Source organism: Pelobates fuscus, chromosome 4 (genome assembly GCF_036172605.1).
Source record: "Pelobates fuscus isolate aPelFus1 chromosome 4, aPelFus1.pri, whole genome shotgun sequence".
Taxonomy (NCBI): Eukaryota; Metazoa; Chordata; class Amphibia; order Anura; family Pelobatidae; genus Pelobates; species Pelobates fuscus.
The window spans coordinates 95,744,161-95,770,633 of NC_086320.1; the positions used below are offsets into that span (position 1 = coordinate 95,744,161).

At 36.5% G+C, this 26,473-nt stretch overlaps 1 protein-coding gene across 2 annotated transcripts in view; it reads left to right on the forward strand.

Annotated features, from left to right (window-relative positions):
• Positions 1-26,473, forward strand: part of RB1CC1 (RB1 inducible coiled-coil 1) — a 146,284-nt gene that overhangs the window by 91,220 nt on the left and 28,591 nt on the right. For both annotated transcript variants that reach the window (XM_063451396.1, XM_063451397.1), the window contains exons 15-19: positions 5,750-5,915; positions 7,461-7,569; positions 9,330-9,576; positions 11,061-11,109; positions 14,354-14,401. In XM_063451396.1, the coding sequence (XP_063307466.1) occupies positions 5,750-5,915; positions 7,461-7,569; positions 9,330-9,576; positions 11,061-11,109; positions 14,354-14,401 (619 nt within the window). The remainder of the gene's footprint in view (positions 1-5,749; positions 5,916-7,460; positions 7,570-9,329; positions 9,577-11,060; positions 11,110-14,353; positions 14,402-26,473) is intronic.

Here is a 26,473-nt window from a genome sequence, read left to right on the forward strand (position 1 = left end):
AACTGATGAGGCAGCGAAGAAAGAGGAGTGGCTTAAGGTCACTTGGGACATTGTGGTGCTAGCAACATTCCCATTGGATAACATGTTTATATTGTGGTTAACCCTTTGGGTACATGTTTTGTTTTTCTTTGAATATGAAGTATTCTTTGCTGCTGAGGAATAAAAGAAAGTGATAAGCATAATATGAGCCTCCGTGTCCTTTAATAAAATCTTCCCCCAGAGTTCTAGAATTCAGTATTGTCTTCCCTCTCTAAATGGAGATGGAGTCGATATTCTACATGCATGCTTCCTGAAACTTTATAATCCTTCCTTTGTGTATGATGCAGGCTATTACACAATTTCTATTTTGGCATTTGAAATTTCACTAGTGGTTAAATAACTGAACCCCATGCTGTTTTTAACGGGAGGACATTGGTTAGAACAGACACTGTATCCATTAGTCATCTGGCAGCTGACCACAATAAATTGTTTATTGTAGTGATGCTCTGATTCCCAGTACAGTGTAGACCACATTGACTCTGTGGTGTTTTACCACATTGACTCTATGGGGTGTATATAAAGTATTTGTTAACTTTTTTTTGTGTGTGTATCTTTGGACAGCACATAACATGCCATATGATTGCATAAGCTGTAAAAAAAAAATGGTGCCAGTTTAAAAATGAACATAATATTAATGTAAGCATTGAAAAACCATATTGAATCCTTCTGCGTACATGAATAAAAGGTTATGCCGTTATTTTGATTACCCTAGCTTATCAATGAAACAAGAATCTAAAGAAAAAAATCCCACTTATTATTAATATACTCTACAGCAGTATGGCAAATGTTAATTTACTGATTTGCCATAGTTTTGTAACTGGCTTCCTCACCAATGTTTTGGCACAGAATACCTGTATCATGGCTATGTTCAAGCTCATGAAGAGAAAGCTAACCTTTGTAAATCATTAACAAACATTCTATTTAAATAATTGTGTTTGATGTGTTCAGTGAAATTCAATTTAAGTAAGTGACCAAAGTTGAATGCAATTTAACTTCAATACAATTGTAGAATGTTTTGCAAGCTAATGCCACGTGCATAAAATATCAAAATAGGTTACAAACTAGATCTAGACTGCCATGGGATCATCCATATTACAGATCACCTTCCCACTGTTCTAGAAAAAAAGAATTACATGCTGGGTGTGTTATGCCAAATGAATTTAGTCAAATATAAGAAAATTCCTTTCCAATCACATTAAGCACATGCTTGTTGTCATTGTCTGTCTACACATTGTTTTTGCACATTTTTTTTATTCTGTTTTAAGGATTGGGAATTTATGAGCGCTTATTTGTATTATTGCAATTTTATTGTAAATCTAATACTTTGTCTTATTTTTTGAAATTTAAATTATCCTAAATTGTATATGTTGTTAAAGAAACTCATTTTAATAAAATGCCTTGGAAATTATTTGAATTTCTGTTATACGCCAAAGTATCAGTTCTATTCATTACAAATAATGTTATTGTAAAGTGAATTATCAGAAATATATAACACACCATGTAATTTGACCGCATGCATCTGTTAAAATGATCGCATTCAAAACCCTCCTTTGTCTTGACACAGATTGTGCAGTGTAAAACAATCTGAAAAAAGGTTTTTTTTTTTTTAATAATAATAATATTCTGATCATCTGTGTACTGAAAACAACAGTGGAGATCAGTTCAGTCTTACAACTGCAAACAAAAAGTGGAGGATAACAAAGTTCTAAGAGTTGACTAATCACAAAATAAACAAATAAAAAGTCCATGCAGGCTTACATGATTGGAGCAATTATCAAGTTTATCAAAGATATTGCCAAGGACATCCTGTTGGTTTCCATTGGGGCTTTTACGGGTTTTATTTTATAAACCATTGTGTTTCACTTACGAATTTCCTCCACAGTTTATTCTTGCAGTCAACATTTCATTAACCTAAAGATGTTTTGGTGTGTATAGTATCTAGGAAATGAATCCACTGGCATGAAAAGAGAAACCACAAGCAGCTTTAAACTGTGAAAAATGTAAAGAAAAAAAAAGTGGGTTCTCATTATTAGTAAATATTAAAAAGTAGTTTAAGAACTTGTATGTATCTCCTAGAAGGGCCTTTAGAAGATCAAGGAAAAACAGATTGGAAATGTTAATATCCTCTCCACCCATTTGGGACTTTAGCCATGCCATTTTAGTTTCCCTAAATACATAGAAATTTTTTTTTTAAATAATCTAGTTTTTTTTAGAAAGGGGATGCATGAAGTAGAAAAGACATACGCATAGATGTGCATATCAAACATATCTCATGTGCCTAATCCTCGCCAGAGAAATATAAATTAAGTTCAAATGAGGATAAATGGAACACATTTTTAGTTTTTGAAATGTGGTCAGAATATGTGCACCAGTCAAGTGCTGATCATCAATATCTGGTAAGAAGAGCGGAAACTAGCTGAAAAATGTACAGGTATCCCTCCCCCGCCCCGATAAAAAAATTAATACAGGTAAAATGATGTTACTACAATAAAACCAATTTTAATTACATTAAACAACCAAAATGTGCATAAATGCCTTGCCAATTTTTCCTGTAGACACATGTTGAGCTGTGCTGTAAATCTTAAAAACCTTGTCCATTTGAGCAATACTCAGAATAAAATGCGCATTTGCTGGATTCAGGGACACGTGTTGGACATATTGAGATACATTTGCCATTTTACGCAAATTGTGATGGAAATATAGTTTTAAGACACATGCTGCTTTTTATGGGGAACATCAAATTACCTGGCACCTTAATATATGCAAGCTGTGTTATTTTGGTGAATGAAAGGATGGTTTCGATATTACAAACAGGTGATGGAAACTGCTGCTGAACATTTTGTGCTGAAACTTTTGACAAAAAAAGCTTTGTTGTAACTGGTTTGGGCCATGTATCTACCTCTCTTTCCCACGTCCATTTTTCATATTATTTATTTATTTTTTAATTTTCATTTCTGGTTCATAGTGCACTCTTATTGTTATTGCCATTAAAACAAGATGGGGAAAAAAATAGCATTAGTGATCAAAACTACTTTACTTGAGATACGCACTACAAAAAAATCTCCCTTCTATTTAAGGTGAAACCTCGCCTTTTAAATAAACAAGCTGTTGCTCATGACTTCAGGACTTTTTTTTTTATATTCAGTAATGGCTTTTTTTTGTGTTTTTCTTTTTTTTAACTGCATGATACTTGTTTGTTTTACTTGTACATGTTTTTTCTTGCTTAAAAAACAGTTCAACTATATTACTTTTTATTTCTAAAACAGACCAAAAAAATAATCTTAACGCTGCCAACATGATTTGTACAAAAACAAGGTGTAAAAGTTGTATAAATTTAAGTAAATATGTATTTCCTGTGACAGTATGTAACAATACTGTTAAGTAACTATTTTCATTAATAAATACTAAATTGCTTCTCCCCATTCGAACTTAAATATCCAATAAATTGGAATGTCTGCTAATGAGAACATGAATATACATGTATATGCTCTCAAAGTGTGCCTTTGTCAAATCCCTTTGTCACTCAAAATGTGTAGTGACCGATTTGAGTTTAACAGATTTCTTCTGTAAAGTGGCACGCTGACCATTTAAAATAAGTTTATTCATTTTTATACATAAACACTTGTGATCTTGTATGAATGTGTTGCAACCTTAAGAATAATAAAATAGAAGTTAGATTTTTTTAATGTTCATGTTAACAATCAATTATGGGGATTTTATTTTGGTAATTTTTTTTTTTTTTTTATATGTAAGCCTTCCAGTTGTTGGAGCAGACAAAGGCTTCCCCCGTTTCACCCATATACCTACATATTTACAAAAAAAAGTGAGACAAACCACTTTTACAATTCAGTTGTCTGTTTCCTTTTTAATACTTACATGTTTCACAGGTTAGCCTCTATATGTGTATGTATATATGTGTGTGAATATATATATGTATATATATATTACAAACCAAAGAAAAGAGCTACTTTCACACTATTCTAAATCCCTATGCATATTTAAATGAATGGAGGTTTTTAGTTCCACTCCAATGACATTGGATGTAAGGCCACCTGCCACTTCAAGGTAAACCTCTTGGGTCCCACACTAACAATTCACCTTGCTTGCTTTAGCTTCAGGCCAAAATAATCTCTAAGACAGAGAGATGTGTATTTTTTTTTTGTTTAAACCCCTACATAATTATTAGCCCTTAATAGGGAACACATAGGATTGGCGGCATCACTGTAACATGATTGTGTGATACAAAAGCAAATTCAAATACACAAAAATAAGTCCTACACTCAAACTCCCACTATTTCTGGGCAGCAGCAATAACCATAACCATCAGCCCCAATACATATAATATACACAGTTCCTGGCTGACTAAGTCACGTGTGCTGGGGCTGCAATTACACAATGTCACAGATTTCTCTGTACAAGCAGCATTTCAAGCAGAAATGCTGCACTTGCAGATTGCTTTCTCCATGAACACTTCTTAAAGCAAAAGTGGTCATGGTGGTTGGATTAACCCTTTATCTTCCTGATAAATAACATGCTCTTTTAAAATGTTTCTTCTCTTACTTCATTAACATCTTCTATACATTTGTTATTTTTTTCAATTTCTTGAGTGGGTTATAAAACCAGTCAGTCAGCTTGCCTGCCAAAAACAAAGTGCATACATTTCTATAAAAAGTCCAAACGAATGTCAGTTAACATGGTAATGCCTTTTTGCTATACCATATTGATATTGTTAAGCAGCTGTGCTCAAGGAAACAGGAATTGGACTTCTTTGCAGGATAACCTTGCTAGAAGCTTAGATTATTATGGTTCTTTCATTGTCCCATTAACCTTGACCTATATCTTGTCTAATGTAGCTATACATCATTACAACTACAAAGAAAAAAGTAATACTCAACCACACTTTGGTATTTAATTTAGTTTGCATTTTAAAGGGACACTATAGTCACCAGAACAACTACTGCTTATTGTAGTTGTTCTCGTGAGTATAATAGCTCCCTTCAGGCATTTTAATGTAAACACTGCCTTTTCAGAGAAAGGATAGTGTTTACATTGCCCCTAGGGACACCTCCATGTGGCCACTCCTTAGATGGCCACTGGAGGGGCTTCCTGGCTCAGGGTTACACAGTAAGCAGCCCTGCCGTTCAGCGTCCCCACGCTCTGTATGAAGACGCTGAATTTTCCTCGTAGAAATGCATTGATTCAATGCATCTCTATGAGGAGGACCTTATTGGCCAAATGGCATTTGGCCTTTCCAAAATCAGCCATTTTGATGATGTCACAAAGGGGGCAGAGCCAGCGCCGGCAGACCCATGCGGCGCTGGAAATAAGGTGAGTTTTAAACTTTTATAAGAGGTATTGGGGGGGGGGGCAGGGATGGGGGGGTTGCAAACTACCTAAATGGTGGGTTAAACATTATAGGGTCAGGAATACATGTTTGTGTTTCTGACCCTATAATGATCCTTTAATGCAATGAAGTATGGATCAATAACGAGAACACTCCCCAGACCTCACGTTCATATACAGTGTTATAAGAGGTTGTAAAAGGTAATTAAGCCCTATGTGTGCTGATACTAGTGTATTTACATCTGAACGATGAACCTGAAGATGGCAGTATCCTTCTTTACATTTGTATTACATTAGCTGAAGTTTGGTATTATATATTACGAGTTTGGCAATGTATATTAACAATCCTATTACCTTTTCTCTTAAGTCCTGCTGGGCTTTCGATACCAGAAGGTGCACACAGCTTAGTCTCTGAACTTCAGGACAAGCTTCAAAAAGAGAAGGTGTCGTTCTCAGAACAACTTGAACAGCAAGAAAGAAAAAAGAGTGACGAGTTTCAACAACTCAGGATATCCCTAATTGCAGAACAGCAGGTAAATAGGAATGTAGTATATTGTATTAACATATAAAACAGTTTTGCTTTTATTTTGTTTTATAAAAGATTGATGTTATTGCTGTTTATACCTAGAGTTCAGTGGTACTTTGTTTGTAGTAAATGTGTTCAGGACTTGTTATTTGTATGCCAATGGTCAATGCAAGATATTCTGCATTATGTGAATCCCTGTGGGAGGTGATGTGTGGAGATTTTCTCATATCTCATAGAAAATTTCCCGCTAAATAACATTTTCCGCTCGCTTTTGCATGGTTTCACATATTTTCTGCAAGCACAATGGCTGATTTCAGGTTTTTGTGGGAATTTCCACAGTAGGCAAAATGTGTCCATTGTACCATATTTAAATTTTTAACATGGATTCTTGTCTATCCTTATTTAATTAGCCTTCAGTTATTTAGTTCTGGGTAAATCTTACCCAGAGCGTAAAAATATTTAAATCTTTATTGATAATAAATATTTTGTAGAATATATTTAGGGTGCAGACTACATATGTTTAAATTATAAGTGAACCGTAGAAGGGAGCAAAGAAAAATAAAGAATGCATTGATCTCAGTGTAAGTTACTGTTAAAGGGACACTATAGTCACCTGAACAACTTTAGCTTAATGAAGCAGTTTGGTGTATAGAACATGCCCCTGCAGCCTCACTGCTCAATCCTCTGCCATTTAGGAGTTAAATCCCTTTGTTTATGAACCCTAGTTACACCTCCCTGCATGTGACTTGCACAGCCTTCCATAAACACTTCCTGTAAAGAGAGCCCTATTTAGGCTCAAGTTCTGTTTAATTAAGATTTTCTTATCCCCTGCTATGTTAATGGCTTGCTAGACCCCGCAAGAGCCTCCTGTATGTGATTAAAGTTCAATTTAGAGATTGAGATACAATTATTTAAGGCAAATTACATCTGTTTGAAAGTGAAACCTTTTTTTTTTTCTTTTTTCATGCAGGCTCTTTCAATCATAGCCAGGGGAGGTGTGGCTAGGGCTGCATGAACAGAAACAAAGAGATTTAACTCCTAAATGACAGTGAATTGAGCAGTGAAATTGCAAGGGAATGATCTATACACTAAAACTGCTTTATTTAGCTAAAGTAATTTAGTTGACTATAGTGTTCCTTTAAAGTTAAAGTGGCTCGGTCACCTCAAACTTGCCTTTCTCCTATTATTTCTTCTATTCCTTTTTCAGAATCTGTTCTTTTCTTAATTTTTGATCAAATTCTCCTTAAAACAAAGGTTTGAGATTAAGGCAAGCTTCACTTACTGTTAGCATGAAAAATTAAATAAACTTGCCTAAAGCTCCACCACTTTGTCACAATTGTCAAGCGTAGGAAAAATGCATAAGACAAAGTAGTCCAGACTAGATCAGAAATGAAAGAAATATTCTGAAAGAGTAAGAGAAGTGGAAACAGCGGAGAATGTTAAGTTTGAAGTAACAGTGACATTTTAAGATAACTCTAGACATGTGCATGCTTGGTCGACATCATGATCTGTATTTATTGATATTTTCTCAAATAGTTTGTGTCTTTTGCAGACTCATTTTAATACAGTTTTAACAAGAGAAAGAGTGAAGAAGGAAGCCATTATTGCTGAACTGTGTGAAAAATTAAAGGCCGTCACACAGCAGCAAGAGAGGGATAAAGGTGAGAGATTTTTTTATTTTTATTTTTTTGGTGCAACCACATAATTTTTATTTTGCTTAGGAAATGATTCAGTGAATTTAAAAGGATATCCAGATGTCATATTTATGAAATATACACACTGTAAGAAATGTACAGTTTTTTTAGAATAAATACCACAAAACCTTTTGTATGCATTTGATTGTGTAAATGTAAAAGGGACAATTAGTTTTCTCCTACCTTAACGCGTTAATCTGTTTCTGCTTCACCTCCTTCACCCCTTAAGGGCCAAGGCTCTTGAGATGCAGTGTGTCCAAGTGGTTTGTGACTACTTTTGCCATTCTACCACAATTTAACCCTTCGTATTTAAATACAAAAATTCATATTATATATTATTTTAATGGCTTCCTTTTAATGCCATAATACAATGTTAAATATTTAAAACATTTTAAAAATAAAATGTCTGTTTTGCATTTAATAATTACTACATAACAAGTGCCATTTAAGAAAATTAACTAAAACTAGGTTAATTAATTATCCCAGAATGATAAAATGCCCAATATGTGTAGGATTTCAATTTCTTTTTGAAAGTTATAGAACAAATAATGCGAGTGAATTGCAGTTTTAAAAGTAAATATTTCCATTTTGACATTAATAGCAGTCAAAGATTCCCAAAACTGCTATATGAAAGTACCGGTATATATTTGTATCCTCCAGGCTATTCATCTAAGAGCATGTTGACATTTTTCTTTTAACCATTTTATTACCTCGGTCTAATCTGCTGGATCTATTTATTTTCATGGGGTATTTCACAGACCACGTGTCGCGCTACTGTAAAGACTCATATTTGTATTTGGCTTCTCAAGTACTATGTGTCTGTACATGTATACCTTTTCCAAAGTTTGAGGGACTTGTAGGGTCAAATAACAGACATGTTCTAACTTTGACTTGCCTTTTTGCTTAGTTACTAGGGACACAGTTTGATGAAGTGACACTATCCGTGTCACCATACTAAGCAGCATCAAACATCACTAGCCCTAACGGAAACCATTACTGTAATGTTGTAATGGTAATTATAAAAATAAAAAAATACAATGATTTTGTGTTTTGTTTTGTTTTTGTTTTTGTTTTTTTCTCAAAAGGAGCATTTTTTTCTCTATCCGTTCCTTTTTTTGGGTTCTGCTTTGGATCATTACATAAATATATCTTTTGATCTACATCTTTCCAAAAAAAAAATCTGGCTAGAACAACATATGGATTGAGTTTCTGTCTTACAGTAGAGAGAACTTGTCATCCCCTATTAGCATATAAACTTTAAAGGAACATAACAGGTTCTCATAATCTGAACCAGAAAAATACTTTACCAAGAAATACCAAGGCCTTCTGTCTTTCATTTTCATATAGAGGTTTGTATTTAGTTATTTCACTCTAATTTGGATTATCTCTATATCTCACAGGTAAAGGAGTTTAAGCATGCGTGGGATAGGCATAAGGCTATGCTAACTAAAAGATAAGGCCAGGGACTAATGAAAGTATTTAAAAAAAAAATTGGGCAGACTAGAGGGGCCAAATGGTTCTTATCTGCCGTCACATTCTATGTTTCTATCTCTGTAAAGTCAGTGATAAGACTTGGTAAACATCATTATAGTAAACTCAATATAGACATTAACTCCTGCTACAATAATGATCTATGAAAGTAGACCACAATGTACTTATACTACATATTATGCAAATAGTATTACAATTTATTACAGTGTTTGGATCTCATTAAATATTTCATCTAGATTTAATTGAAACCTTGTCTGAAGACCGGGCACGTTTATTAGAAGAAAAGAAAAGACTTGAGGAAGAAGTTGGCAAGCTGTATAATTGTAATGTTGTCTGTTCTGCTCAAATGGCTGCTGCTTCTGAACCGTGTGGATCGTCTGCACCCGATTTTTCTTCCGAATTAGATAGACCTGTATATGATGGGACTGTGCTTGAGGAAGATAGAATGGAACCCAACATGGAAACAAGCATGATGGCTGTTCAGTGAGTACAGCCATTCTAGCCTAAAGTGTCTGTCTCTTCCAAGCAAACTATGTAAATGTTTATATATTTTTTTTTTTAATTATTATTTTTTTTGAATGTCGACATTTAAAGGGGAACAGTCAATTCTCAGGATTTTTAATTGTTTGAGGTCTGGGGAATGAAATTAAATGTAGGAATCCACACAGTTATATTAAAATAGTAGGTATAATCTAAAAAAAAATCATATCTATATAAAGCAACATTTACATTTTATTTATGGAGACTAATAATACCGGAACATGTTGGATTTAATATTCCCTCTTGTTTGTGCATTGAGAAGAACAATGTGTTAAAAAAAAAATAAAAATAAATGTATTAATGTAAAAATAAAATAGCCTCTAATTACAGTTTGATTGGTGCACAATCTCCCGGAGCTACTTAAAGGACCACTATAGTGCTAGGAAATCAAAATTGTTTTCCTGGCACTACGTAGTCCTTAGGTCCCCCCCTTCAGCCACTTACCTTTCTCCAGGGCCGGGCTCCCTCGGCGCTGATGACCTCTCCTCCTCTTGCTGACGTCAGTGCTGAATGCGCATGCGCGGCAAGATTCGTGTCCGCATTCAAACAGCCCATAGGAAAGCATTACTCAATGCTTTCCTATGGACGGCAGCGTCTTCTCACTCTGATTTTCACAATGAGAATCGCGGAAGTGGGCTCTAGTGGCTGTCAGTGAGACAGCCACTAGAGGTTTGATTAACCTTCAGTGTAAACATAGCAGTTTTCTCTGAAACTGCTATGTTTTCAGCTGCTGGGTTAAAACTAGAGGGACCTTGCACCCTGACCACTTCATTGAGCTGAAGTGGTCTGGGTGCCTATAGTGGTCCTTTAAGTAACTTATAAACTTATGTCTGAGATCTTTAAGTTAGGTCTTCTCTTTCCACTGACTTCACAGGGAGTGTTGTAGTATTCCATGAACTTATTCTACACAACAGTAGTTTATGTAATTAGTTCAGCAGCTGTAGTAATGCAAAAACAAATAATTATACTATTGATTCCACATTATATCTCAATTGGATACACACACATTTTGGCTTTAAAAGAAACAAAGAGTTTCTTTTTAAGTCATTTAAAAATCTAGAAAGCATATCTATAAGTTCCAGACATATTAGACCTAGACATATACAGGTCACAGTCCCACTATCATACTGTCCATATAATTTTAGGTTCTGAATTTACTAGACTTTAAACAATCACCAGTACTTATGCTGCTATTACATGTCATCGTTGCCTGATCTTTAGACACGACTGCTGTCCATTTTAACAGTATAACTGCATTGTCTGTGTGATTGATTGACATTGATCCATGATGAACATGCCTTTCAAAAAAATGTGTCACTCATACACCATTAACACCTCTTTGCATACTTGGAAATGGTAAAAATTTATTTTTTACAATATGAACTTGATTTACCTTGGTACTTTTGTTCCCTTCATTTTTATGTTAGTGATGTTATGCTATCTGAAGAAAAACAGAAGATAATACTATTAGAAAAGGTAAGTGGAGGATAAAGTTTTTACTCAAACATGAGCTAGCAATGAAGGCAAAATTGCGGATGGTAGCAGCATATGGCACCTGTGTAGTTGTTCTATAAACAGCCTTCTTTGCTTAATGTCTTTATCTTGAGGTGTTGCAAACCTTCCCATTATGGTTTTTTTTTGTTGCTCCTAGCTAAAACATCCCATTAAACGTGTTATAGATCTAATTCACAATCCTTGTAGATTAGAGAACGGAGTTTGACTTGGTTCTCATTGTGGAAGTACCTTTAGTGGCTGTCTGGAAAAAAGTAACTAGAGGTGTGTTAACCCTGCAATGGAAACACTGCAGTTTCTATAAAACTGTCAGGTTTTACATTGCAGGCTTAAAATTACAGGGCCCAGGCACCCAGACAAACTTCATTGAGATGAAGTTGTCTGGGCTGGATGCTTTCACTGGTCCTTTAAATTTAAAGTTGCCTTCAGAAATCTTTGGTCTCAATGCAAATTTAACATCCTGCCCTACCCACATTTTCTTCCATCCCACTCATGCTCTTCAACACTAGCCTCATTCTTGTTCAGCACCTTTTGTTTCAGTAACACCTGGTGCTTTTCTCCTTGTTCCTTTTTATCCTTATCTTCCATGTATTTCCATCTGCGCTCATCTGTGTTGTATAAATGATAGGATATTTTAGGGATTCTGCTGATGTACCTAGAATAGAGGATAAAACATAGTGCAAATATTGTTTGATACTCAGAGGTAGTGTACTGGTATATATGCACTCACAGATTCCAAATGGATATAGCGTTTTAAAGGTGCCGCCCCACAATGTAGATGGGGGGTATCAATCGGTGTTCCTCCTCGAGTGGTAGCCACTGGGGTATCAGGGTCAGGCTAGATGGTTCAAAAACAAACTCCGACCAGAAGAATTCCTCCAAGGCAATTTATTCACTCATAAGATCAGGAGGTGTACAAAATAAGTAAAAACAAATATGAAAAATAAAACAGGTCACCGGTCCTACGCGTTTCGTCTTTAAACAACAAGACTTCCTCAGGGACCTTTTCAATAAAACCAGCAGTAACATGTACAGTAGTTGGCAATGACATCCTAAAAAACGCTAACACATAAAAACTTATATAGGGCTAATCCCTCCAAGTCATTGGTGGAAAAGTGGGTGTCTTCTTTCCTCTCAAAATTCATTCGCTGCCCGGTATTTTCTTCAGGTGTAGATTCTTGCCGGAGATTGAAATTCCTCCTTGTGTGATTTTCCTATCGCTTCCGCGTACGTCACGCGTTACGTTCCGGTCACGTGACCCGTATGCGTTCCACACTCGGGAGTAAAACATGGCCGTGCGTTCCACCATAAAGGAAAATGAGTCCATTTATTACTTGATGGTACTTGAAAATCTAAACGAGAGGGCTGTTATACATTGCATACAGAATACCCATAATGCCTATAGGGACATTGATATGTCCTCTCTAACTTATTGTGAGAGCAAAAAAGTGCAAGAAATGAAATAAAAAATATATGAAAAAATATATAATAAATGCAACAACTTCTACCCATAATGCCAATTAGAACATTAATATATCCTCTATACCTTATAAAAAAACGAAAAATTGTATAAAACAAATGAATGCAGCAACTTCCTATCCAAGTGTGCATACAAAATTAATTCTTAAACTATATATCACAAATTTCATATTGTATGCCATTAATAATTAATAGATTGTGAGTTTCTTAAAGTGCCTTTTAAACCCATAATTCATGTAGATATATAGCTATGGTTTTTAAATCTCTTATTTTAAAGTGACATATCCATATTTACATTTGCATGTTGTGTTAACACTAATTTATTTCTCGTGCTTAATCGCAATCCAATAATTGCATGTGCTTATAATGTGCAACATAATTTATTTCTTTTACCAAATCATAAAAATGGTGTGCTCAAGTTTCAAAAAACTTTTGAAAACTTTTGAAAAAACTTTTCAATGTCAGAGGAAAAGTATATATATCTCTCTCTCTTTTTGACTACATCAATCCAAAAAGCAGATGATGTCCATATCTACATTCAGTCCCCTTGGTGTAAGGGTACCCAGTCTATGAATCCAATAGGACTCTCTTTTGGCCAAACGTTTTTCTCTATTCCCCCCTCTCCAGTGTGGTTGAATTTGTTCCATCCCCATGCACCGTAAGCCTTTTAAAAAGAAATGTGGGCAATTGTTGCAATGAAGAGGAACAGAGTGGGTCTCAAGTTTTTTCTTGATATTATTGATATGTTCAAGAAGCCTCACTTTCAAGCACCTCTTCGTACGTCCAACATACTGGCTGCCACACGGACACTGAAGTAAGTAAACCACAAAGTCCGAGCGGCAGCCAATCCCCGACTTAATGTGAAACTCCCTCCCAGTGGTGGAGCTGGTGTATGACATAGCTTTATCTGTATTAACCTGTGAGCAAGCTTTGCAGTTCTTACATCCCTTGAAACCTTTGTCGCTCTTTTTACTTTTAAAGACATTTTTTAGGGCATAACTTGGTGCCAATAAATTTTTTAGATTTTGTTTTTTCCTATATATAATTTTTGGTTTCTTGGGCAGATGTTCTCCCAAAATAGGATCCTCCAACAAAATTGGCCAGTATTTACACAGACTCCTCCTGATTTTAGGATGATCTATGTTATACTGGGTAAAAAAAGATTGTCTAAAGTTCTCTTTGTTTTTACCCTTCGAATTATTTATTAAGAGGTCATTCCTGTCTTTTTTAGACATCATATCAATTTCTCTATCTATTCTCTTTTTGTTGTAACCTTTTTGGACAAGTTTATTAGCCACATGTTTGGCCTGTATCTGGAAATCTTTAATGTGGGAACAATTCCTCCTGATCCTAGTGAGTTGTCCCTTTGCTATCCCTTTCAACCACGGTTGATGGTGACAGCTATGTTTGTGTCCCTTTGCTATCCCTTTCAACCACGGTTGATCATCTGTGTTGTGCCTCACCAAAACGTTATTTGTCCTACTCAACTCCTCTTTCCTTCTTTTATACTTCTTTCTCAATGCCTTCAAGGACTTGTTTACTACTTAGACCTTTCTACTTCTGAAACTCCTGTTTGTCTCTCATCTTTTCTTTGTAATGGCTCTACTTTTACATGTCGGACTTCCTTTGCTTTTATTATATTTATTACTATTAACACTTGCATGTTTATTCACAGAAATCATTTTTTTTATTGTGACCGAAGGATAAAATATTTGAATTTACATTTTAGACTTTACAACTGAAAGAAGAAGAGAACAAACGATTGAATCAGAGACTGGTAAGAAATTAAAAAAAAAACAACTTTGGACATGATTAATTTTATGTCCGCTGATACACTCACCCAGTGAATAATGTCCATAGATCAAGGACATTCATGTTTCTAAGTATCAACAAATTTTGATACAAAAATTGAATATCACTGCAGGCTGGAAAGATTGTGGGTGCTGGACAGAAATAGGTAAATGTCAAACAGTTTGAAACTTTTTCACCACTTACAGTGAGATGGAGTTGTGACTCCTGGCATGATATCCACCACAGGTCTCTATAGAGTTTGATTTTTACTATTTATGTAATAAATATTGCATCTAACTTTAGTTACAGATAGATAGATAGATAGATATGCACTATATATATAGTTAATACAATGTTACACAAATATCTGCACACCAGTCAAGCCATAAGACTTGCTTTTCCCACAGAAATCACAGATTTGCAGTGATGTGACTACCGCAAAGGATTCTGGGTGGGCATATGCAAATTAAACAAGGAATCACATGTTTGCCTCATTCCATTTTAAACATGGATTCCTTTGAGCAAACACATGTGTTTTAGATAAAATAAATGTGCTATGTTCCTTTTTATTAAAGATACAAACTTACCATATACACGTCATTAGCAACAGCATGTACTGCAGTAAAAAACACTTTGTTTTTTACATTACAGGGATAGTCAAATCCCAGGTCGCCATGGCGACCAGGAAATTTGTCCTTGGATGTGTGAGCCTGTTCAGCCCCTGAGGTGGCCGGCTGCCTGAGAGCAGAAGCGGGCAGTCAGATCATGGAGGGCGGAGGCCAGGCAGGGATGACAGAGGGAGGCAGAGGTCGTCTCATGTATTGCTGAGGCAGGTATGGAGGGAGGGGGGCGGCCGGCTTATGGATTGCTGAGGGAGGGAGGCAGGCACCCGGCTCATAGAGAGTTGAGGGAGGCGGGCGGCTTAGTTAGTGTGGCGGCGAGGGATGGAGCTGTCATCTCCCTGCTCAGCTCCCAAATTTAGGGAGCTGAGTAGAGAGATGACAGCAGCCCCACTGGACCCCAGGGAAAGCCAGGGGACTGGGTGGATTTAAATAAAAGAAGGAATTACTTGTGAGTGTGTTTGTTTGCCTGTGAGTGTGTGTGTGTTCCCTTAAATCACGTGTGAAAGGTGTTTTTCTCCACCTTTTTTTCCCCACGCCGTGCTGGTGATGCTGCGGCTGGCTCCACCTCCATGGCTAAGATCATAAATCTTGACAATCTCAGCCAATCCCCTTAGGAAAGCATTGGGAGACTATTGCGCATGCACGGCAAAATGCTACTGTGCCAATATAACTTTTCATAGTGATATAGGAAACATTAACGTAGGTACAGCACATTGTGAAGCCCCTCTAGAGGCCGTCTGAGTGACTGTCGCTAGAGGTGTCACCAGGCAGCAAATTTTTCTGAAAAGTCTGTGTTTACATTGAAAGTGTTCAGAGACAGGATATAGACTTCAGAAGAACTACATTAAGCTGTTGTGCTTCTGGTGACTATAGAGTCCCTTTTAAGCGTTGATTTCTCTGGCTCCTAGATGCCAAGCAAATTTTTCAAGACCTGCGTTAGTACATGCTGTTTGCTTTGATTTATCAAATGAAACCACAAAAAATCTACAATACAAATATCACCTAAAGTGTAATACACTCTAGACACCATATAATTAATAGGTGGACTATTGCACTCACAAACGCAAGTAGCAAGCAGAATCAATAATCGCTGCATTAGGGATCCATTCATGTTTCAGCTCCCAGTTATTTTTGGTGATATAGAAATGGAAATAAAGTGACAAATATCGTGCAAAACTGTAAAAGCATTAACTTTAATAATATTGCACTCATAAATTTCCAAATAATAACAGGCACATCAACAAGGTGTACTTGATCCACAGCCAGAGGAACTTCTCCTCAGCGGTGTTCCAGATGATCAAGTGACTGTGTCCCAGCATACAGCGTACCATAAACAGGATAAAATAAAATATAATCGATATAAAATTATCCCTACACGTTTCATCCGCTTGCGCCAACTTTCTCAAATGACTTGAAATAAATATTTAATGTGCACATTCGGATTTTATATTATTTATTAGCGTTATATTATTTTTGCCATTTGTATAGCGCCAACTTATTCTGACGTGCTTATTCAACATTTTTAATATTCTTTATTTCTTTATAATGACTTTGTAAGCTTAACAGCCATTAATAATCTGTTTTCTCTTGAGATATTTAGAATTAGAAAATAATATAATAAATCAGGCTATAGTTCTGACAATGACATAATACTCCTAATGTCCCTTTTAATCTTTCAGAGTATAAATTCAGCAGCTTGTCTGACCATTTATGAAATTGTCACAGATTATTTGATTTTAGTGTGTAGCATGTCTTGTGTATAGTATAATAAACAGACTTTATCCATGGAGCATTTAGATATCAGAGCCCCGTACATTTTTACATTTATTATATGTAAAACGACCCATTTTTATTTCAGTCAATCAGGTCATCATTTTCACACATAGGATGTACCACTTTTAAGTGCTTATGAAATTTTTGCAATGTGAAGATTTTGAAGGTCACTATTATGGCTTTATAGCTGGATATTAATGGAAAGGGGGGTGTCCTATCTTGCTGAGTAAAAGTTCCACACTTGTAAGTATGTATTAGCTTAGTAATAAGCTGGTCAGCTGAGAGGCCCAAGACAGCACAACACTAGCTTAAATTCATTTGTCTTATCTCCACATCTTTCACCCGTGTCTGAAGCTAAGGGGCTCAACCCAAAAGGAATCTGGTCTGGACTCTAAAAATACATAGTGGAAAATAAAAGAAATTTGGGGCACGCCAAGAGCATGCATTTCTCAGCAATGGTGCCGCCGTAGAGGCCAAAATTAATACAAATTAAGTGGCGTAGTGGTGGGCTTAACCAGATCTGGGCATATGTTGTAACTGAATCTCCATATTTGTATGTTGAGATGAGTGACTTAAAGGACCACTCTAGTGCCAGGAAAACATACTCGTTTTCCTGGCACTAGAGTGCCCTGAGGGTGCCCCCACCCTCAGGGACCCACTCCCGCCCGGCTCTGGAAAGGGGTAAAAACTTACCTTTTTCCAGCGCTGGGCGGAGAGATCTCCTCCTGCTCTCCTCCTCCGATCCGCCTCTTCTCCTCCCCGTCGGCTGAATGCGCACGCGCGGCAAGAGCTGCGCGCGCATTCAGCCGGTCACATAGGAAAGCATTCTCAATGCTTTCCTATGGACGCTGGCGTGCTCTCACTGTGAAAATCACAGTGTGAAGCACGCAAGCGCCTCTAGCGGCTGTCAATGAGACAGCCACTAGAGGACATAGGGGGAAGGCTTAACCCATTCACAAACATAGCAGTTTCTCTGAAACTGCTATGTTTATGAAAAAATGGGTTAACCCTAGAAGGACCTGGCACCCAGACCACCTCATTAAGCTGAAGTGGTCTGGGTGCCTAGAGTGGTCCTTTAAGTAGCCTTGTAAACTTAGGAACTGTATTTTTTGTGTTTGCGCTGTTCCTTAACCCGTTCCCGATGCTAGGCGGAAAATGTCCGTCATAAAGTTAACCCCATATCGTGTATCTCGGTATCTGAGGCAGACCGCGAGCATATGTGCTGCAGGGACTTCTGATCCGCCTCCCTGCTCTTCTGCATTGAGTGTGAAGTGCAGGGAAATGGAACAGCAGTGATCTGCTTCCCCTGTTAAACTTTTTTTTTTTTTAGTTAAATCCCACCCAGCATTTACCAATCTCTAATAAAATTAACCCCTTCACTGCCATCAGATCACAGACTACAGTGAAAAAAATACAGATCACAGTATTTTCCTGTGACCTATTTTTTTTATTTTTACCCTTGAGGGTGAATTTTTTTTTTTTTTTTTTTTTAAACCCTCAGGGGTTACATTTATTTTATTAATTTAAATATTTGAAAATTATATATTTAGCTGGGGTGGGTTAAAGTTAGTGGGACATTTGGAAATTTGGTGTTAGGCTAACTAAGGGTTAATGGTAAAAGAGCTTTAAAAAGTTTACTTTTTTTTTTTTTAATAATGGTCAAAAAAATCACAGCTCCTTTTACCTAGTCCTAATAAAAATGAACCCCTTCCCTGCCAGTTGATCACTGCCTACAGTGATCAAAATACAGATCACAGTATTATTTTTTTTTTTTTAACCCTTCAGTTTATTTCATTAATTAATTTAAATATTTTGAAATTATAGATTTTGCTAGCTGGGGTGGGTGGAAATTATGGGAAATTGGGGAATTTACTGTTAGTGCTGCTTACTGCTAGTTAGGGGTTAATGGTAAAAAGTTTTAAGAGAGTGTAAAAAAAATAAATAAATACATACCGTATTTATCGGCGTATAACACGCACCGGCGTATAACACGCACCTTATTTTAAGAAGGAAATTCCAGGAAATTTCCCCCCCTCCCATAGTATCCCCCCCCCCCCATCCCATAGTGTCTCCCCCCCTTTCCATAGTATTCTCCCCCCCCATAGTATTCTCCCCCCTCCCATAGTATTCTCCCCCCTCCCATAGTATTCTCCCCCCTCCCATAGTATTATCCCCCCTCCATAGTATTATCCCCCCATAGTATTCTCCCCCCATAGTATTCTCCCCCCCCATAGTATTCTCCCCCCCCATAGTATTCTCCCCCCCATAGTATTCTCCCCCCCTCCCATAGTATTCTCCCCGCCCCATAGTATTCTCCCCCCCATAGTATTCTCCCCCCTCCCATAGTATTCTCCTCCCCCTCCCATAGTACTCCCCCCCCCCATAGTGTTCCCCCCCCTCATCCCATAGTGTCTCCCCCCCTTTCCATAGTATTCTCCCCCCCATAGTATTCTCCCCCCCATAGTATTCCCCCCCTCCCATAGTATTCTCCCCCCTCCATAGTATTATCCCCCCATAGTATTCTCCCCCCCCATAGTATTCTCCCCCCTCCCATAGTATTCTCCCCCCCATAGTATTCTCCCCCCCATAGTATTCTCCCCCCCCATAGTATTCTCCCCGCCCCATAGTATTCTCCCCCCCATAGTATTCTCCCCCCTCCCATAGTATTCTCCCCCCTCCCATAGTATTCTCCCCCCCTCCCATAGTATTCTCCCCCCCTCCCATAGTATTCTCCCCCCCTCCCATAGTATTCTCCACCCCCTCCCATAGTGTTCCCCCCCCCTCCCATAGTGTCCCCTAGTGCACTTTCCCTTGTCCCATAATTACTTACCTGTCTTGAAGCGTGGGCACGGTGCGCGCTGAACACCAGCCCACGCTTCAAGACAGGTAAGTAATTATGGGATATCGGCGTATAACACGCACCCACGATTTCCCCCCTATTTTTAGGGAGAAAAAGTGCGTGTTAACGCCAATAAATACGGTAATTAAATGCTCATTACAACTGCACCTGCAACAAACTAGTGAAAAAATTATCCCAGGCTAAGGTTTAAAATATGCCTTTTGAAATACCCCTGTGTGTATTCTTTAAAAAATGTTATGCGTGAGTGGGGTAATTTGAATAACAAACCAGCTAAATTACTCCAAAATGGAACATGGACACAGCATAAATGTAAAAGTTTAAGGAAAAAAAAAATGAATGGGTGCGTCTCAAATGTGCCCCTTCAACATCCACATATACCTGGCAAAGGTATATACGGGGATATTATTGTACTCAGACGCCATAGCTGAGCAAGATATGTAATATTATACAGCCGTAGCACACATAAGATTTGCAAAATATACCGTGCAAACTCACTTTGTGTGTCAAAAAGGCAGAAAAAAATGCTTATTACCGCTACACATGGTACAAGCTAGCTGAAAAATTATCTCTTGCCAAGGTTAAAAATATTCCTTTCGTAATACTCTGGGATGTCTTCTTTAAGAAATAGTATGCCTTTATGGTGTAGTTGGAATATGCAGCCTGCTAAAAGACTCCAAAATGGGACATGGACACAGCGTAAAAATTCAAAGTTTAAAAAAAAAACAAAAAAAAAAACACAACAACCTGAAATGGCTGTGTCTTAAATGTTCCCCTTCAATGTCCACATATACCTGGCAAAGGTACATACGGGAGTATTGTTGTACTCAGGTGACATAGCTGAGCAACATATGAAATATTATACAGCCGTAGCACACATAAGATTTGAAAAATATACAGTGCAAACTCACTTTGTGTGTCAAAAAGGCAGAAAAAAAATTCTTAATACCGCTACACATGGTACAAGCTAGCTGAAAAATGATCTCTTGCCAAGGTTAACAATATTGCATTTGAAATGCTCTGGGATGTCTTCTTGAAGAAATAGTATGCCTTTATGGTGTAGTTGGAATATGTAGCCTTTTAAAGTGCTCCAAAGTGGGACATGGACGCATCAAAACTCCCCATGAAAATTCACACTTAAAAACCTGGACTTGTCATATCTATTTTACAGCACTGTAACTTTACAAAATAATGTCTAGGTCATACATTGGGCATATTGTTTTACTCAGAACTGAGCATAATTTGGGGGATATTATGACAGTGGCACATATCAAGTGTAAGAAATACACTGCAAAAATGCAACATGTATGTAAACATTGAACAAGGAATAGAGCAGCGCTAAACAAACTAAGGATGGGATGCAGCACACCTGATAATAGGGTAATCCCTACAACCACCAAGAAAACTAGAAAAAGTCAAACAACAATATACAGGAAGCACCAAAAAAAATACTCCAAACACAATATTATATAATAATAAAAGCAATAAAATCACTAAGAGCAATAAAAAACCCACAGGATATAAAAAAAAAATTCCAAAATAAAACTTGAGAGAATAATAATAATAAAAATACCAAATGGTACAGCACAGTCTCAAAGGTGACAATAGATCTTCTAGTCCTGGTATTGGGACTTTCTTTGTAGCTTTGTTTAATAGCAGAATATGAAAAGGAAACAAAAACAGAGGCAAATAAATAGTGCAATTTGGAAGTACGTGGTAGGACAAACGACACTTGGATAAGATGTCAGCTCACAAATGGTAGCGCTATAACCAGCTCTAGGTAAAACCGCATGCAGTGGTATACAATCCCCAATTGCAGGATATCCCTCTGGTTTTGGTACACAGTAGAATAATGGTAAATCACTACTGGATAACGTTAAGGTAGATCTTATGGAATTACAAAAAAAGCAGCCAATAGTGCTCTCTATACGGATAGGTAATTATCAATAAGGTAAATAAAAAATATACTTACAATAGGGCGAGCAGACTAACTGCTCTATGTATCAAGCCTGGGTGGTATAATCCCCACCAAGGATTTCTTTAGTTGGATGCCCACAGTAGGTGATGGGTCATAGAACTTATTATTTATTTTTATACTTTTACCTGACATCTGGACCCATCACCTCCTGTGGACAACCAGCCAAATAAATCCTTAGTGGGGATTATTATTATTATATAATATTGTGTTTGGAGTATTTGGAGTATTTTTCTTGGCGCTACCTGTAGATTGTTGTTTGATGAGTGTGTAAAAATGCAATTTTTTCCCCTCACCAATGGTGACAAGTTAAGGCACAAAATACGCCATATCAGATACCCTGGGGTGTCTGCTTTATCAAATGGAAGCCCTTTGTGGAGTTATTCGAACAGTCAAACTGCTATAATACCCTAAAATGAGACATAGGCTCTTCAAATCTACCTATGAAAATTCTAACTATAGAAATTGAAATAGCCTTGTCTCTTATATGGCATAGTAGCTCCACAGAATAGTGCCAAAAGCAATGGGGGTATCGTTATACTCAGGAGATGTAGCTGAACATCAGCTTTATGAAATACACATTACAAAAACCTTGTTATATGTGTATATGCCAGAATAGAGAAAAATACAATTTTACTCCAATATTTAGCAGAGATTGGCGTTGAAATGGCTAGGTAATGTATATAAATGGCTACTAAACTTACAAGACGAACATACCAACTTCTAAAATTTGTTTCACATTGAAATGTTATTTTAGTCCTTGTATTTTGTGACCTGTAACTTTCAAAATAAGCTGAAATTATATCCATATTATGTACTCTATGAATGAAGACCCATAAATGAACTGATTTTGAAATACTTTTCCTAAGCTGGACATATTATGCACAGGCTATTATTTCCAAAACTGTGAAAAAAAAATTGTTTTTTTGTTTTCTCACTTTTTTTGCATTTGTTTTTAGAATTAATGAGAATTTATCAATTTATATGTGACATCGAATTAAAGCCCTTTTTTCTAAAAAAATAAAATAAAAAAACGGTATAAAACGTGTAGGTGCAAATTGCGGTTGAACACCAACAACCAAAAATGAAAAAATGGCCTGTGTCCTTAAGGGAAGACAAGCTTTTGAAGCTGTGTCCTTAAGGGGTTATTCTGTATTTTGTTTTACATTCTGTGACCTTTCGGAATCTTATAACTTAAACCAATATAACCTTTGATTTCTTGAAATGAAACCGTTTTTGTTTGATAGATTGGATACCTTATGGCTGGAAACATTTTTAAGTGTGTACTACATACATCAAAATATAAAAATGTGATGTTATATTGCATTGTAACATTAGTTTATAATAAAGTGATAAAAGGCTATGGTTTATACTTTCAATGCCCTGACTGCATATTTTGATTCCATATGAGTAAAATATGATTGGCGCATTGCGGCGATTGTGAGAAGCTATTGATTGACCATACTAAAACAAAGTGATGCATGAGAGGGTAGAGACAAACTGCCTCGAGGAGACATCAATTGCAGAAATAATAAAGGTAAGTAGATGTTTATAAAATAAAAAATTAGACCACTTACAGAGATGGCAATAACATTTATTATTAATTTAGGGTGAAAACATTTTAAATGTAACGCATTAGCCTAGAGTACAGTGTTTATCTAATGCAGAGAGAGTCACATGCTTCTTGCTGCATATGACCCAGGATTCCCTCAACTCCTATAAGCCCACATTCGAGGCTGGAATCCCCCTAACCACTTACCTAGTGACGCCTCTGATGCAACACATTTACTTAAAAACTAAAGGTAAGGTAAAACAGAAACTTTACGGTCTGTAAAGTCTAGCTTCCTCTTCTCTCATGTTAAGCACAGCTTTATCCATAGTCAAGATGCAACTGCATATGTGGAAACTGTAACTAAAAGCCCATGTGAACACTTCTTAAAATACCAAGTAAAAGAAGCACATGTTTATTATTAGTGGCCACGTACAACTTTGGTCTCTAGAACATAGTTAAAGTAATATGCCTAAACATTTGTCACAGGAAATGTGTGTGTATTTTTTTTCTATTTTTGTAGTATAGCTTTTTCCACATTTCTATGTTCATTCTCTGTATGTAAATTTAAAAGAAAAAAGTTAAAGTATTGAAGAAACACAAATGTATACATTGTGACTGGACCCAAATTTTTACAATTTTGATTAATCACAAAACCGTTCCACTCCTCCAACATCTAGCTCCATTTTTTTTTTTTTTTTTGGGAGGGGGGAGTCCACGTTAGCCTCTTGTTTTCATTTTCCACGCCTAATCATTTGCAGAATTTTACTTCACTTAATCCAATTTGAACAAATAGTGTTTACATTTTTGTGGTTTTAATGGCAATTAGCAATGGGTTTATATGTCATAGACAAGGGGTCAGCAACCTATGGCACTTGTGCCGCCTTTGCACGGCAGTCAAGGCTACCAGAGACAAACAGGCTCTGGACTATACAGAGTCCCAGTGAAACTTCAAATATTTGATAGTGCAACCCAGGTCGTGATTGCAGGTGGTGAGGGACAATCCTCTATTTACGCATTGCAGCACTTAGAGGAAGTGACCTCAGATCACTTCCTTTCAGCACTTGTGAACAGGAATCCGCACTGGAGTAAAGCAGCCCACAGCAGCTATCATAGCTCCTGCACTTGACCTGTACCTGGCCAGCCTGGTCCCCACTGGACCCCAGGGAAACCAATCGCACTGCTAGATACAGACATAACTGCATCACTGACAATCCACGTAGAGACACACAACCCCACAAGCAGTCTCTCGAATGCAATACCACAAGCAGCCATACACATACACAAACTGCCAAACATACAAGTTGATACACAGTCCACATTCACAGGTATCATACACAATACCACAAACTACTTATGAAAATATACAATGTAACAGCCCACATACGCACAAATACAAATCAACTGCAGCACCCATAATTAACACAAGCAGAATACGGCAACATGCACACCTACGTTTAAAAACAATTACCGGTATGTAAAGAAACTTCAAGATCTTATTTTGGCACAGTACTACTTAACGGTTGCCTACCCGTGTCATAGACCGTTAATCACCATTTTGCAGGCTTGTGAAGACATGAAACCTATTCTCTGGTTCTGAGGCGTGTGGATCCATCTGGTTGCTCTTGTTCAGTCATGTCACTTTCTTCAAATTATGAATCTAAAACACACTTGATCATGTGCCGTGAAGTTGGTTGTGCAATCGTATTTATATGAATGGCAGCTATTACATATTTTCTTTTCTCTTTCATTTGCGCTATTATTATTAATAATAATTTGTTGTTTTAAAGCATTAGTGAGCATAAGCACTCGTGAATTCTTAATTACAGATTTTCTGTTTTTATTTCCCATTATAAAAAATAACTAAAAGACTATATAAGTATGAAACAGATACTCAATGGAAGATTTACAATCATATGTATTATAATAAAAGTGTGAGCCATGTTTTAGAATTGATGAAACTTGTATATTTTTTTTGACAGAACTTTAGCCAGGCAGTTGTGTGAGCTCCACGCAGCAATTGAAGTGCAGTTGTTTATGTATCATGATTCATTTTAGATACTTGGGCAAAATTTTTTTATATCCTATACTATATTTAGGTAATTAGTAAAGCAGGTAGGCCAATATATGCTAAAAACAAAAGAGACAAATTCTAAATTGATACTATCCTGGAATCGGCAAGTCAAACATGTCCTGGCTGATATGTAAGGTACTTGTTATGTGTGCTGGAAAATTGGTGCAATAAATGTCTGCTAGACTAAGCACTGAGAAAAAAAATGTGGTTGGTTATGATCACCCAATTGACCTTGTCGCCATAAAATCACATGGTAAATAATTATTATTTGCAGTCCTGCAGTGCTACAAATTAGGTTCATCAGTTTAGTTTGTCACACTGGATCCATAAACTCAAAAGCACTGGAGAAACTCAGATTTACGCAGCAATTAATAACATGCCTGTATTCGAGTCGCAGAGACAAAGAGCTATGTGATGGATGAAGTGTTATTGGTAGGATTAAGAGACAAAGTCCTGTAGTAGTTCATCCAATCCGTTCCCTCCTTGGGTAGTTTATTTGTAGATACAAATTTAACCTAGCTTAATGTTTTGTTTTTTTCCTGCATTGTCACAATCAATTACATTGGTATTTATATATAAACTTTGGGTGCGAGGCTCTTGTAAACATTTCCTCATACGTATAAGCACTATATCTGCTTTACCTATTTGGTCTAATTTCACTTTAACGTTTCTACTATATGTAGGTTTGAATTTTGACATTTTACATATTTTTATATTTTGCCACTCTTTTAATAACTTAATTATTAATCATTTAGATTTTAACTTGAATTTTTTTTAAAGCAAAAACAGACAACATTTTTACTTAGACATTTTTAAATAAAAATAACTTTGAATGCATTATCTTCATTCTAGCAGACCTTAGAAGAATTATTTTTTTTTGTGTAATTTGTTTTTATTTTTTTTATCGGATTTGTTTAAAATAAATCCTTAAACTGAAGGGGGTGCTGTAGTTTATAGAGATTAGCATGTGCAGATACACTGTTTTTATGTTGTTTTTAATTAAGCGACTGACTTTAACACTATCATTTAGATATGTAACTGTTCAACAATTTTAGGATTCTTAGTGTAAATATATCTTATACAGATTAATGATTATAGTTTTATGAATGTTTTAAAATTTACTCTTTTCTTATTCAGATATATATTTTTGTGGATGGAGAATTGTTTTTCATTTTCCCCTTTTTTTTATTCTGTACACTTTCCCTAG